The sequence below is a fragment of the Danio aesculapii genome, chromosome 2 (genome assembly GCF_903798145.1).
Source record: "Danio aesculapii chromosome 2, fDanAes4.1, whole genome shotgun sequence".
Taxonomy (NCBI): domain Eukaryota; kingdom Metazoa; phylum Chordata; class Actinopteri; order Cypriniformes; family Danionidae; genus Danio; species Danio aesculapii.
In genome coordinates, this window is record NC_079436.1 from 15,949,132 (window position 1) to 15,965,551 (window position 16,420).

Below are 16,420 nucleotides of genomic sequence, written 5' to 3' on the forward strand. Positions count from 1 at the left end.
CAGATTAAAAATGCCTTTGAGAATACAGAAATATTTAATATTTGTTAAAAATATCTTAATTTGTAATCTAAAAAGCTTTGAATCCTATTCTAAACAACATGAGGGTAAGTAATGCTACGGTGAAGCAACTCATAAAATTCAAGAGTGTTTTACCTTAAATACACCTGACTTTAAAAAAACAATAAAATGTAAAAATATATAGATATATAAAGATATATACACACTATAGCAAAACTACACCATTAAAAATAACTAAAACAATAATAATAAAAAAACGTGTATTTAGTATTTTTTTTAAAGGATTTATAACAGAATATGGTTCAAGGCATCTGGAAAATGCTGTTGAAAACAAACATCACAAAATGTATGGTACCAGTGATCCACTTTTACTCTGTGAGTTCTCAAACACCCAACAGCATCAAAGAGCACGGATCGCTAATTGGGCTGCTATACTCTGCTGGAAAAGAAGCAGCAAGTTCAAAGTCCTTTTAGTTTATTCATTTAGAAGCCATCATACTAATATTCTCAGACAGAAAGCCATGTCAAACTGAAAAATAATGAAAAATGTATAAATAAAAAGGTAAAATAAATAAATAAATACTATTCCAAAAGATGCATTCATGGTCCCACTTTACAAGGTGTCTTTAAATACGATGTGCTTTGTGTTAAAATGTATAATTGTTAACAGAAATAAATAAAAGCTGTAAGTACGTGCAGAAAAAAATTAATGATACAAAAAAACATGATTGTACTCAACAAATTCATCATACTATTGATTTAAACATATATATTTTTAAATGTATTTGGTCTCATTTTATTAAGTATATAGATCTAAAAGTAAACAAAAAACATTTGAAATCTTAGTTTTCATAAAATAATCATTTAGGACAGGTGGCATGATACAGGTTATCATACCAAAGGTATGGCAAAATGCAGGAGGGATTCTGATTCCTAAGGAGAATAACCCCTCAAAAACAACCAGTTCTTCCAGATCCGCAGGAAGGGTGGATGGGATATCTGTGGCCCAAAGACCTTTGTCATTTTGCTAAAGAACTACTTGGTGGACATCTCAGTACAGAAGGTGGGGATAAGTCCCTTCTAAGAATCTCTGTTGTGTGCAAGCATCATTTGGAATCGAGTACAAACAACCACAAAAAAAAGAAGGATCTGCATTTCCTTTTTTTCTTTGCTATTGCCTTTGGGTCAATGCCACATAAGATTCTTTGAAATTGTTTCTACTTTTTCAGGTCCCAGAGAGTCAAAAGCTGGTTAAGGCTTATTTCCAGGACCTCCAGTTCTACGTCTCTATGCAAAACAACACAAACCTAGCAGCACCTGGAGATTAGGCATTCATTACAGCTAATAAAAACTGTTAATTAAACCTCACAATGGGTGGTTGGAGAAGAACAAATGGAGACTGTGTCTTCCCCCACAAAGTGCATATATTGATGACATGACAAGCATTACAACTATAAAACCATGCACCAAATGTTTGCTAGGTAAGCTCCATAATAACATGCACACATCAAGATCAAACCAAGCCAGTTCTGTAGTATTGTCAAAAACCAGCTCACTAATAAGTTTCTGCATCAGTACCAGCTATCCTTGATAAACCCATTAAAAGCCTTGGATGGTAGTACATTCCTTAATGATGCCAAACAGGTAAAACAACTTTGGCAAGACAATCTGAATCAAACAGATCAATAACATGGGCTTGCTGACTACAAGGTCACCCTATCCTAGGTCAGTCAAGAACAGTAGCGTAAAGAAATAAATTACAAATACCAAATTACTGTAATTGGGTAGTTTTTTCCAGAAATTGTAATTTACTAAGTAGTTTAAAAATGTGTACATTTACTTTCCCTTGAGTAAATTTTCAGAGCTGTATTGGTACTTTTATTCTACTACTTTCCTTCAACCTGCAGTCACTACTTTATTTTTTCCTGTCTATGGGATTTAGAATCAGTCCTGCAATTTCTGTCCAATCAAATCTCGTTGAGAAGAGTAGGAACCGTACAGTATGGACATATAAGAGTCTATAAAAATATCCAGTAACACCCAAAAAAGTCACTAGGTTTGTCGCTAGTCACTTTTTTGAAAAACTGTCACTAAGGGGGTCTGAAAATCGTTAGAAATACCAACAAAGTTGCTAAATTGACAACACTGTACTCACTAGTCTTGAGTACTTTTAACAGGGCTACTTTTTACTCATACTTTGAGTAATGTATACAACAGATACTTTAACTCTACTTGCACTACATTTTTGGGCAAGTAATGGTACTTTTACTTGAGTATGATTTTTCAGTACTCTTTCCACCACTGGTCAAGAGGAAAAAAATTGGTGAATGTCAAGAATGTCAATGTCACAACCAATTGCTTCCTAAGTACTCAGACTGCCCTCCCAAAGCCAGCAGCCTTTTTCTGAGAAAGGGAGGTGAAGAAGGTTAACCCCCCACCCTCAGATTCAAGTCTAATAAGAAGGCAGCAAAGTACTGAAAAAAATTGACTTAGACCAGAGACCAAACAATTAATTGCTATGACCAGCCTCCACCCAGACCAAGATAAGGTCCTCCTTATATTGAACCAAACATCTGCTTGTGAACACACTAAATAGACAGCAGCCAACTGATATGAGAATGTGTTCTGTGCCAGAGGATGTCTTTCCACACTCACAGGGTACTTCTGACATGTACATACAAACCTTAAACAATGCCGAGTTTAGTACTGTTATGACAGCAATTCTTAATCACCAAGGAGGAATTAATTCATGCAAATATGTTTGATAATCTAATAATCCATTCAATTTTCAAATAATTGAGAAATGCAGGAAAATTATAAACAGCTTCCCTGTTCCCTCTTTTCTTGAGATGTTTACTTGGTTACATCACTTGAGTTATTGTTCTCACACTCTGATTTTTTGCAAACCAATCAGTGCGCTCTCCTTAGCCGACGGCAATTCTGTTTGCTGAATAGTGCCAACTTACTCCAACATTAACTCACCAAACAAATGATGCTAAATGGCCAACCGTTGACTTAAGTGCTAAATTCCAATGTCACAGTATTGGCAAATGAGAATGACAGTGACAAGCTTAAATAATTAATTTTTCCTAATTTTTTTCTTTTTATCAATTAAATCTTATTTATTCTGGACAGTGCTAACTGCTTCCAGAGAACTAGACATCCTGATGCAAGCCAAATCTGTTTCTTAAAATTCCAAATGATATGTGTTCAGTCTGTACAATATCAACAGCAGCCTGTTAAACAAAACTCTTTGTTTTCAAACACAAACAAATATCCTTATTATAAAATATTATAGGGAATTATGCAGAGCACATGTGTCATGTGTTAATAAGGCTGCTGTTTCACAATGTACACAGTGTGGACAATTACAGGTGTGAGTCACCTGTGACTAAGAGTGCCTACTGAGTTGAGATCTATCTGTGGTCCAAAATAGACCACAGTGAAATCACAGCTGCAGTAAAACACCTCCTGTCCTCCTGTCTCATCCACTGGAAGTTAAACTGACAGATCTTTATGAAATTACACAAATTAGGGTCAATTTGCAAAGTAAACAAGTTAATGGTGCTTGAAAAGGCAACATTAGCATTGCTTTTAATCATATTTGTCATTAGAGTTTCAACCAAATCCCAGACTTTTTGCATCATAACAGTCAGAACACACTATAACCTGTAAGAACTGGGTAAATGTTCACAATTTCTTTATAAAAAGTACACACAGTTGTGTTCAAAATAATAGCAGTGTGTTAAAAAATATGAGTAAAGCTCAAAATCCTTATAAGTTTTTCTTTCAATACACGCAGATGGTGCATTGGAAACAATAAACATTCAATTCTAAATCCAAGAATTAAGAAAAAATGGTTAAATATATTATTACTTTACAGAAAGTAAAAAGAAGAATATTAGGCTGTAAAAAATAACAATGTCTCCATTTTTCTCTAAATAATAAAATATTTAGAATATTAATTGAAAATGCTTGAATATTTAGCTTACTTGTAAATTATTAAACTGATAATTAGTTTTTTAACTACTAGTTTTAACTACTTAGTTTCCTCTGCATTTCTCTGTTTTGCCTAAGGCCCCGTTTAAACTAATATGTTTTTGTTTTAAAATGTATAAGTTTTGCTACGGTTATGTCTTCCGTTCAAACTACGCCAAAGTTTTCGAGCGCCGAAAACAGAAGAGGCTGTTTACACTTTAAAACGTTGCTGCTCTGTGTTAGTGTGGATGGGGGGAAAACGGAGACATCTGAAAAACAGAGGCTGATTGGGGCCTTTACCTCAATATTAAGTAGCCTAAACAAAGTTCAATCTTGCATCATCTCCTTGTAGTTCAGACTTTGCAAGTTTGATATGGAAAACAAACTCCCAAAATCTTCAAAGGGACCAGTGTACTTTATCACCACATTCACATCACTTTGGCTACGTTGTTTCACTTTCTTAACAATGAAATGAAAATATGATATAAGGAACTGCCTATTTTCATGTTGATATTAGCAACTTAACAGACAACAAAAATCTTAAGGCGTCGTGTAGCTACATATTTATAACAAAATGGAGCCTATAACATTACTGCCTCCTTTAATTTTCATTGAAAATATGAAACATAGCCTCTCTTTTGCTAAATATCAGTTTTAATAATCAATAAGGGCCATTATAAAAGTATAACGTACAATAAGTTTATACTTTATAGGAAATAAATACAAGCAATCAGTCAAATGTGCAGAATCAGTGTACGTGGTTACATAAATTAACATAACTTATCTTTGCAGGCAGCCAAAACACGTTACCTGAAAACAAGTAATAGATTTAAAAGACCAAAGTCTGAGAATATGTTGTTAGATATAGACAACAAGATAAATTAAATATCACATTTAACAAATATAGTTAGATTAGATCCAGCGGTAGATCCTTGATGAACAGTCCAACGTGCACAGCTCTCATCGCTGCAGTGCATGCAGTGTGTGTGTGGTCACGTGATATGTGTTTTCAGCAGTATAGTGTGGACGGAGAGTTGTTTAAAAATGCTAGGTGAAACGCAAGTGTAGACGCGGATCGCTTTCATTCTAAAATGCTGTTTTAAAACTAAAACCTAATAGTGTAAACGGGGCCTAAGAAAGAGCAATTTTGATGTCAGCTCAAAATTGTTCTATCGGGTTATGATCTAGGGATGGGGCTGGCCACTCCATGATGTTAATCAACAAACACTGTAAAAAATGCAGGGTTCCCCACAATTCATTCATGTTGTCCCAACACAAATTGATTAAGTTAACTTCACACTTTTAACAAATTAGACAACATGGCCTCTTTTAAGTATTCAGATGTACTCAAATTGATCCATGATCCTTGGAATGCAATACATAGGACCAACACTGTAGTAGGACAATCATACCCATGTCATGATGTTTGTGCCACCATGCTTCACTGCCTTTTTCAGTTAATATAGTGAATATTCGATTTTTTACAGGGAAAAACACCCTAATATTTATTTTTCTTAACTTTCTGTAAAGTTACATATTTTTCAATTTTTTCTTCATGTTTAGATTTAGAATTGATTTTCCCAATGCATCTGTGTGTATTGAAATGAATGGACATTGAGCTTCACTCAATTTTCCAACACACTGCTATTATTTTGAACACAACTGTATGTAGTTAACCTGAGACAACGAAGCCTGACAGCTTCCTCTAAGAATCAGCACTTTAAAAGTCTTGAGTTGTTCTGGGTACTGAAGTGTCATTCATAATTATGGTGCCATTTACTTCAGTAGTGACCTTGACACAAAGGTTATACTGAGGTTCAGGAAGCTAAGCAGATACTGGCAGCACCTTTAATGATGCTAGCTTGTATTATTGACTGTGAGCGGGTGTTCAGATCTCCAAGGTGGAAGTGACTTGACATTCAGGCAAGTGTCAGCTCTCCTGCAGAGTCAAGACAGTTTACCTGGTTATTATAGCTATGTGTATCTGTAAGCAGAGTAAAGAAACTTACAGAAAATTCCAGTTTAAACACACTGGTTAAAAGTCTACTTTAAATAAATATAAAAACTGATTTTATTGTTGGAATGTTATTACTTTCAGTTTAGATTAGTCAGAAAGATGATAAATTGTGCTTGCCCATGCAAAGCCTGCCTCCAGAATTCTAGGTTTTGTGGGTTCCAGCAGCACTGGGGAGTAGGGTTGTCATGATACCATTAATTCATGTTATGATACTATACCAGCTGAAGTATTATGAATTACAGTATCGCAATACTACTTGGTATCACAACTTAAATCTATGAAAAAAGGAAAATTTGCTGAAATACTATATTTTAAAATGTTATAATAGGTCTACTTTAATTAAATTCATAATTCCCTTATTATTGACAAAATAAAGTATTATTTGCATGTCACAAAATGTATTTGTTCCTTTTGTTTATTTAGTAGATAACTGACCAGTAAAAAACACATTAAAATAAAGATACAAATTATACCAAACAAAATTAGGTACAAAATAAGCATCTTTCCAAGAAAATTAGGCTATATGATTTTTTTTTCAATATTTCCTGTTGCTATTTTGGGTTTTTCATTTATTGTTTTTTTTATTTCAGTTAAGAATCCCAAGTAATTCAAAATTTTACTTTGTGAGTCATTCTTTTTAAAAGATTGCTGCGGTTGTTGTAGTTAATAAACCATATTGACAGGAACAGAAATGAACTGATTCAGATTCGAACTGATGCATCAGAAAACGTGCAATAGGCAACTTTTTGAATTCTACAGTTTTGAAACCTTACAGGGCTCCACAGACTATTAAAACAAAATAGTTTGTTGCACAAACGTGTGAGCATTTTAGTGATTTTTTCCACATGTAACATTATGTATTGTAGATAGACCGTTAATGACGATACTACCATTTACAAACTAGTGGCACAGCCAGTATTTTGGAGCCATAGTATCACATTGCTACCATAGTACCGGTAAACCATACAACCCTACTGGGGAGTAACTTAAAGATACAAAATATAACAAAACATGACTTTCTTTTAAATGAGTGTTAAAAAATGTAAGAGAAGAGAAAAAGGTCAACGGCATTAACTTCTTCCAAACCAACTATATGTGAACACTTATTAAAAAAATGTTTGAACAAAAACTCTGAATCAAAAGTCCACTGTATGACGTTTAGCAAATCTTTTCTAATAACATACTTTTTTTTCTGAATTCTTGTCATTTGCTCTTGAAATAATTGCTGTTCTATTTTTGACAAATTCCATATAAATATTCTTCTGTTCAAACTAGGGATGCACCAATACCATTTTTTTTTCTAACCGATCCAATCCTGATACCATTCTATAGTTTGGCTTAGGGCTGCACGATTTTGGAAAAATCTGACATTGCAATATTTTATTTTTCTTCAATAAATCTTGCAACATGAATACAGTTCCGCAAGATGGTTTGAATAGACCTATTTGGCATTTTTTTCTGGGGAGTCTTACTGTATTCATGTACAGAACCTAAATATTCACAATGCAAAATAAATGATTTTCTTACTTTACTTTCTCATTTCAAGTGGAAATATTCTTAGATCAAGTCAAAATATTGTTTTGTTTTCAGCTTAACTCAAAATTAAGAGTTTTTCCTTAAAACAGTTCAATTTATTTGCTAATGGGGGAGGTCGCTTTGAGATGTAGATATTTGGACTAGAAACTTAGACAACGATCTGAGTAAGAAACATTTTTTTCAAAGTAAAAAAGAATTTTCCCCATATAAATAATTAAATAGAATTAATCTTTGTTACACCTCCAAACATCATAATTTTTTGTGCCCAAATGTTTAAACTCTTGAAATGCATGCAAATGATAAACCTTCACTCTATTATGATTAATCTTGGCAGTGACTCTGTGGCTCCTGGTCAACTAAAATTCAGACTCAACATTGCATATCTTGCAATGTGACTATTGTGATATAAAGTGCGATATCGATGCAATACACATTACAATATTGATGCTGAAACGATATATTGTGCAGCCTAAGTTCTGCTAATCATTATGGCAAATAATATATCTTCTTTAGTAAATAAAACAGACCTAAAGGCCTACTGTATATGACAGACAATCTCACAAAAAGCCTGATGGTTGCTGTAAACTAGGCTACATTATTTGAACATTCGTTACGACATTGATAGGATCTGTTGTGGTCCAGCTTGTGTTTCCTTTTTAATATTAGGATATTTTCTTTGAAATCTGTAATAGGCTACCACTATTGATCCTCATTGCTGGTAAAACAACCAGCCTTTCAGCAAAGCCTGATATTTCCCTGCAAGTTTCATGAAGACTAAACTAAATTGTGGCCAGTTTTACTTATTAAACACTCCCTCGCAAACGTTCCATGTGCAATATAATCCTATTTTTTTAATGTTTATGTCCATGTTGCATTCAGAAACTACAACAGATGTCACTTTAAAGCTTTTTGGTGTGCTTAAAAAAAATTATGAAAAATAATATTAAAGCCACATTAACATTCACAAAGCAACACTAGTTTGGGGAAAAAATCTCTGAAGCTGAATGGTAAAAACAAAAATATTATCCAAAGCAAGTCATTAGGCTACTTATGAACCTGAACACACATATCGCCAACAGAATTCCACCAGCTATGAGCAGGCAAAAGGACAGTGAAAATGAGGGGAAAAAGAGAAAGATGAGATTTTAAAAGGCTTTCAGTAGACATTAGTTTCCACTGGCTGCTGTGAACCTCAATCGCATGCTTTGAAAGCTAGTGGGGCGACTCCAGAGCAGAGTGACTATGGCTGGAGTCAAATCCTTTCAATTAGAGCTAGAGAGTGGAGCCATGTGGAGACGGGCAAAAATCTCATCAATCCTGCTCAAGGAGTGTGGACGGCCGAGCCTCTTGAAAGCTCCTCCTTGGCCGGCTGAGGTCTGAGTTAGATTGACTGCACAGCTGGGAAAGAAAATCAATTCAGGGCTCCACATTGTGATTTTGTTTATCACTGAAACTGCCTCAGAGGAGAAGCAGCCTCGCTCTCTGACTCTTGAGGAAGGGGGATGTGACGGCTGAAAAGAAAAGAGTGACACAGGAAACCCAGAGCGGTGGGAAAATAAGTTTATAGAGGGTATATGTGGGGGAGGAGAAAAGAAACGAGAGGAAAGAGTGGGAGAGGAAGCTAAAAGGTGGAAGCAAAAAAAAAAAAAAAAAAAAAAAGAGGGCTGCAGTTACCTGTCTCCTGTGTGCTTCCTGTTTCTGCTGTCTCCATTCCATCTGTGCTGTCTTCATCCTCCACCAGAGCTTTTCCTCGCCCCCGATTCCTAAGAAAGAGAAATTTATTACCAAGCTTTCTTCAGTGAAGACCTATTAAGAGCGAACAGCGTTATATTCAACAATTTCCATATTTTGGCATTAGCTTATTTTCTGCTTGGATGATAGACTTTTATTTTGACAGCACTGAGAATGCCAATATTTGAGCACATTAGAGCCCACACAGTGTGACAGTTGGGTTCCAAAAGTTGAAAAATCATTCCATTTCACCAACATATTTTAAAAATATCTAACAAGCAATTAAAGACCTGTTATGAATGACTGTTTGTCTTGCTCAATGGTCCATTACTTACAACACTTTTACAAAGCCTCTTAAAAAAAAATTATTATGGGAAAAAAATTACAAAAATTACTCTGTTCTTCATCTCCATTAGTGCACTACTAAATTCATAGACATAACTGTTTATTTATATATATAGTTGAAGTCAGAATAATTTGCCCCCATTTATTTTTTCCTCAATTTCTGTTTAACGGAGAGAATATTTATTTCAACACATTTCTAAACATAATAGTTTTACTAACTCATTTCTAATAACTGATTTATTTTATCTTTGCCATGATGACAGTAAATAATATTTTACTACATATTTTTCAAGACACTTCTTTACAGCTTAAAGTCACATTTAAAGGCTTAACTAGGTTTATTAGGTTAACTAGGCAGGTAAGGGTAATTAGGCAAGTTATTGTATAACGATGGTTTGTTCTGTAGACATTCAGAAAATTATTTAGCTTAAAGGGCTGATAATTTTGACCTTAAAATGGTTTTTAAAAAATTAAAAACTGTTTTTATTCTAACTGAAATAAAACAAATAAGACTTCCTCCAGAAGAAAAAAATATCATACTGCGAAAATGTCCTTGCTCTGTTAAACATCATTTGGGAAACATTTAAAAAAAGGAAAAAAAAATTCAAAGGGGGGCTAATAATTCTGACTTCAACTTTATAATAAACTATACAAAATGTGAAATTGTGCTTGTTTTTATATTTGTATGTTCTTTTTTCTATTTATAATATACTGCAATAATCCTCCTGTATTTCTTTAAAAAGGTCCTTGAATGTCCAATAAATATTTCTCTTGAAATCTTTTCAAGCTTAGTCTGAACTTTATATTTGTAGACTAAAACACTTATAATCTGTGCAGGGCTTGGTAAGTTAATTTTTAAAAATTAATGAATTAATTCTAACTCTTTTAACTCTTAATTTGAGTCAAAATTGTCTCATTGTCTGTAAAAAAAAAATCATAATACTTAAAAAAAAATTGTTTACAGTTCAGTACATGGATATGGAATACAGTATAAAATTTATTGAATTGCATTTGAATCAAATCTCTCCAGACAGGGGAGTTGCTTTTCAGCAAAATTTCTTATTCATGATTTCAAATTATTCTATATCCGTTTGGCCAGTTTGTATTTATGTCCAAATCAATTAATTATTTAGAAAAAATAAGGAATATATATATATATATATATATATATATATATATATATATATATATATATATATATATATATATATATATATATATATATATATATATATATACACACAACAGTTCTGTCTGGTTCTCAAATCTAATTGGCTGATAGCCATAAGATATTTAAGTAATATCAGCACCCATACAGCCTCTTTAGCCTTTGTGTATTACTCCACCCACATTCAGCTGGCAACAAGCAGAGACACTACAGTTTGACAAATATTACTGCTGTTAGACAACAAAATTTACTTTAGTTTAGACTGCAACTTTGCAGTTTATTTGTAAGAATAGTGCCTATTTTAAAATATTTACAATTTCTGAGAGAGTTCGTCGGCGGCCATTAACCTGCCATGGTGTAGTGGTCCAAAGACGGTTGACGTTTTCTACCCACAAGATGGCGACAGAACAGCATAATAAGCCCTAATGCTTACAAGCTTATAACAGTCTGATTTCTAACTATAGCAGATCAAATCATCATTAAACTGTTAAGCATACCTGCCAACATTCTCGTTTTTCCTGGGAGTATCCCGTATTTCAGACCAATCTCCCACAACCATCCCGTTTTTTATTTCTTCTGGAAAACTCCCATAATTTCACCCACTACCCTCTTAGGTACAGTCTGCAAACACCCTCGGGTTGCCAACTTTGGTACAGTGCCCGATCGCAGCGGCCGCCCAAAACCCAGTGCATCCTATCCCGGTTCTCAACAGTGGTATTCACCTTTGTCATCACTTTAGATATTAGGCTATAGAGAGTCATTCAAACACTAGCTCTAAAGTGAAGTGACGTTGGTGAATTAGTAGCGGCTTCTGCTGTTTTGACGTCAGCTGCAGATGTGAATAAATGGCGGAAGAAAATAGTTCCAAATAAAAAAGGGGTTTTTAGACTCCGTGTTTGATTTTCTTATTTATATACACGACTGTGCCGTCGAACTGTTGTATAAACGCAATATCACACTCGTAGCAGTGAGATATGGCTGTATATCAGCACTGGTGGGACACTAAGGCACTCGGCCTGCAGCCTCGTGCCAATGCACACCTCTCACCAGTGCTGATATACAGCCATCTCACTGCTACTCATGTGATATTGCTTATATTTTTTTTTCCACAATTTCTGTTTAAGGGAATAGACAAATAATAAGCAAATAATATTGATCTTCAAATAGTTAAAAAAAAAATTTAACTGTTTTTATTGTAGCCGAAATAAAAGAAATAAGACTTGGGAAATAATTTAAAAAGAAATAAAAATTCACAGGAGGGCTAATAAATGTGACTTCAACTATATATATATAAATATATATATATATATATATATATATATATATATATATATATATATATATATATTTCACACAAGTAGCAGTGAGATATGGCTGTATATCAGCACATGGTGGGAGTCGTGCGTTGGCACGAGGCCGATGCTGATATTACTTAAATATCTCACAGCTATCAGCCAATCAGATTCGAGAACCAGACAGAACTGTTGTATAAATTTATATATATATATATATATATATATATATATATATATATATATATATATATATATATATATATATATATATATTTTTTTTTTTTTTTTTTTTTTTTTTTTTTTTAATTATTATTATTTACCAACTCTGATTTTTATTATTATTTTTAAATGAGGGCCAATAATTCTGACTGTATATATATATATATATATATATATATATATATATATATATATATATATATATATATATATATTCCTCGTTTTACATAATTCATTGATTAAGACATAAATACAAACTCATGGCCATAAGTATATAGAATAATTTGAAATCATGAATTAAAAATTTTGTTGACCAGCAACTCATCTGTCTGCATGCAATTCACATGCAATTATATATATAAATGTGTGGCTGTATTTTCGCAGTGCTGTGATTTGTGTGCAGTAAATCTCTGTATCGTAGTGTGATTTAATTTCTTGTAAATTAAAAAAAAAAAATCAACTAAAGACAATTAAAAAAAACATTCTGTGTAACACCACGATTTTACTGCAGTGTACCATCTGAACTACAAAAGTCATTGCCTAGTCAAAAATGTCAATTTAGAACTATTATTTGAATTGTATTGCATCATGTAAAGCATTGTAATGTCTCAGTGAGGGAAAAGAAACAATGATCTCTCTAACAGCTCAAGACTATAATGCCGATCTGGGTGAGGTTGAATCCACTCTAACTGTTAAATTCTAGGAGTGGGAACATTTGTTTATGCATTGAGAGGTAAGTAATTTGTGAAAGACCTCTCATTAAAGCTGCTGCTCAACAGTGGAGCATCATGAAGATGTCATTTCCTCAGAGGACAGATATACAAACCTGCTCTAGTGTCGCAACTCAAACCTAGATTATACACAACCAGGTTTCATCATCATGGTGTCCTGCATTTGTAAACAAATTTACAATAAAAAGCGCAAACATTTACAGTTGAAATCAGAATTATTAGCCCCCTTTTGAATTTTTTTTTTTCTTTTTTAACTATTTCCTAAATTATGTTTAACAGGGCAAGGAAATTTTCACAGTATGTCTGATAATATTTTTTTCTTCTGAAGAAAGTCTTATTTGTTTTATTTTGGCTAGAATAAAAGCCGTTTTTTATTTATTTATTTTTTATTTTAAGGTCAAAATTATTAGCCACTTAAAGCTTTTTTTGATAGTCTACAGAACAAACAACTATTATACAATGACTTGCCTATTTACCCTAAACAGCTTAGTTAACCTATCTAACCTAGTTAAGCCGTTAAATGTCACTAAGCTGTATAGAAAAAATATTTTCTATAAACAGAAATTTGGGGAAAAAAATAAACAGGGGGGGCTAATAATTCTGACTTCAACTGTAAATACCATAAAATAAAAACTTTAAGGGTTTTAAAGACTTGTCCATTACTCAAAACGAAAATATCCAACCAGAAAAAAAGGTTTTCCTCTCACAGATGACTTAACTGAAGGTGATAAAATAAGACAGCTTGGAGACACTAGGTGAAAATAACATTTATTTCAGAGGAGGAGATAAATAAAAGTTTCATAACTGCTAAAAAAAAATGAAAATATCAGGAATAACATTATTTAATATTCTATTATTAGCAAAGTTGAAATCATACTGCTTTATCTGCTTATTATGTCTATAAAGTAGTTTTTTAATGAATAGATGTTTTTAATGAATATGACAATTAAAAGAACAGCATTTATTTGAAATAGATAAATCAGATAAATCTAATGTATCATTGCTAAAAGAAACTTTTAAAAGCTGTTTTATTTGTTATTAATACTGGTATTATTATTTTACTCCAAGACTAAGCAAAGCTCCACATCAATCACTCAAAAAGACCAGAAACATAAATTATATAAATAGTTTATCCTGACTGAAATGAGCAGGATTTCCAGGTCAACCTACAGTATATCATCATTCACGTTTTGCTGAAAACTACCCTGGACCAAAAGGGTATATGCACACAGCCTTTTAATTTCAGTCAGCCAGGCCCAAGGCTTCCAGTGAAGTATAAACCAAATAAGCAGCACTGCATTAAATTACATTATTTCGCGCTATGTCTTTAAAATAAAGAAATTAATTTTACCCCATTATTTGTTGCTAATGAAGGCGCCTGCGTTGAAATGGTCTTTCATCTCTTTTTACGCTTGAACAACTAAATTAATGCTTAAGTCTATGTAACTGAATGTTATTACATTACAACATCAATGCTGTAAAACGAACCTTATGAAATTGAAAATAGTCACATAAACTTTTTACCGGAAGTTCATCATTGGCTGAAAAACACTAGCTGTGCATATAGCTCATTTGAATATTCTGCTGGTGATTTCAAAGATGGTTACATAATTTTGAACACAACAAGTTTTATCTCTTAAAGTTTGACTGACATAGTGTCTATTTGAAACTAGGCACAATATAACTTAAAGGCCTCTTATGAATAAAAAAAAGCAAAAAGAACTAGTGTGATGCCAATAAAACATTGCAAGGAGTTTATATGGGGTTTGTTTCAGGAGTTTAAAACCAGAGGAACTTTCTAGAAAGGTTTGCTTCTTGTAAACCCCTTCAAACTGCTAGTTGTCCATGTTGATAGGTGTGGCTCTGAGGCTCTGTCTTCATTGACGTGGAAGTCTTTTCTTCTTCATTTCCTCTATTCAGTCCATCAAGGTCACACGTTGACAAGAAAGCACAAACACTGAAGAGATGCTTAATACTAGAAACTGAAGTGCTAATCCAACTGAAAGCTGCATGTGTTGTTTTTTAGTTTTTTGTATTATTTAAATCCATTTAAAAGGACTTATAGGAACATTCCATGTTTTTGAAAATAAATTTGTTAATTTTTTATCAGTCTTAGTGCATGATGTAAAGTACAAAATCATGAAGCGGTAAATAGTAAAATTACTTAAAATCTTTTCTTTTTTTTTTTTTGGCTGCATGGATTAAAAAAATGTCAAGAACTGATTGACTCTATGGGACTTCTAAACTAAATTTCCAAAAAAGGAGTGTACCTCTAAAGCAATCCACCATGTAAAATACCATAAATAAACTCATGACTTGATATTACTTGACCGTGCACACTTCACCAGCTCCTGCAAAAATGACTATAATCAAAGGCTTTCTTAACTAATGTTTTCACACAACCCAATTTTTTGTTGTGCTCTTTTGATAGTAAGTGGAAAATGCACATCACTTGTGAACGATGCTAAATAAACGTGTAAACAATGTAAGCAATTTTTGGAGCTTGTTCACTTTTGACAAATTAATTCAAACAGCCATTAAAGGCCACCTACTGACCTAATTCTCAAACATTTAGTACGTGTTATAGAAGCGCTCTAGCCTTATGATATGTAAACGTTGGCATTTACAATTTTATGTTTGTGTTGAAAGCAAATTTGTAAAAAGCAAATGGTCTCTTACCAGTTCTGATTTTAATACACACCCAAATATAAAATGAAATATTCTTTGTGCTCTGTATCATTTACGTAGAGACAAATAAATAAATGAAACTCAGTTAATGTTTACATTCACAAATATGTTTAAGTTCTTTCACAAATAGAAATTGGCACTAGTACTTTTGGAAATTTGGCCAGAAAACTCAAATTATTACAAGCTTAGATATTCAATTCAGGGTAGGGAAAAACTTAAGTACTTGCTCAATGACAAATTGTTGAAATTTCAACCAAAATAAAGCTACACACCACAGCTTTAAGTGCAATTCACTGTTTTGTGAGCTAATTGTTTTCTATTGTACAACGTGGCAGTCCGTTAAATCCACCTTTGTTTCCAGAAAGAAAAGATAGAAATGTAAATTTCACTACTTTTAGTGAGACCAATAAAAAGTTACTTTTTTATCTTACCCTTTCAATGGAATCATTGTTAAAGTGCACAACAGGCTAACAGACACAAATTTGCCCTCGAAAAAGCACAGTCTTAAGCTGTTGCCATGGTGCTGTGTGCTGCTTTGATCTTTCAATTCAAGTAGCACTTGAGGACAATACTGTACATACTAACATCGAGAACATGCGCACATCCAATGCAACCCCAAGGAAGAGACCCCCTGTGTAAACTGATTCCACGTCATTCCCCGTCAAGTAATGGCTTGTGTTCATTTCTGTAATTT

The 16,420-nt window shown here is 33.1% G+C and overlaps 1 protein-coding gene across 7 annotated transcripts in view; it reads right to left on the reverse strand.

Moving 5' to 3' along the window:
• Window positions 1–16,420, reverse strand: part of kmt2cb (lysine (K)-specific methyltransferase 2Cb) — a 184,590-nt gene that overhangs the window by 144,072 nt on the left and 24,098 nt on the right. For all 7 annotated transcript variants that reach the window (XM_056473635.1, XM_056473626.1, XM_056473643.1 and 4 more), the window contains exon 3: window positions 9,224–9,312. In XM_056473635.1, the coding sequence (XP_056329610.1) occupies window positions 9,224–9,312 (89 nt within the window). The remainder of the gene's footprint in view (window positions 1–9,223; window positions 9,313–16,420) is intronic.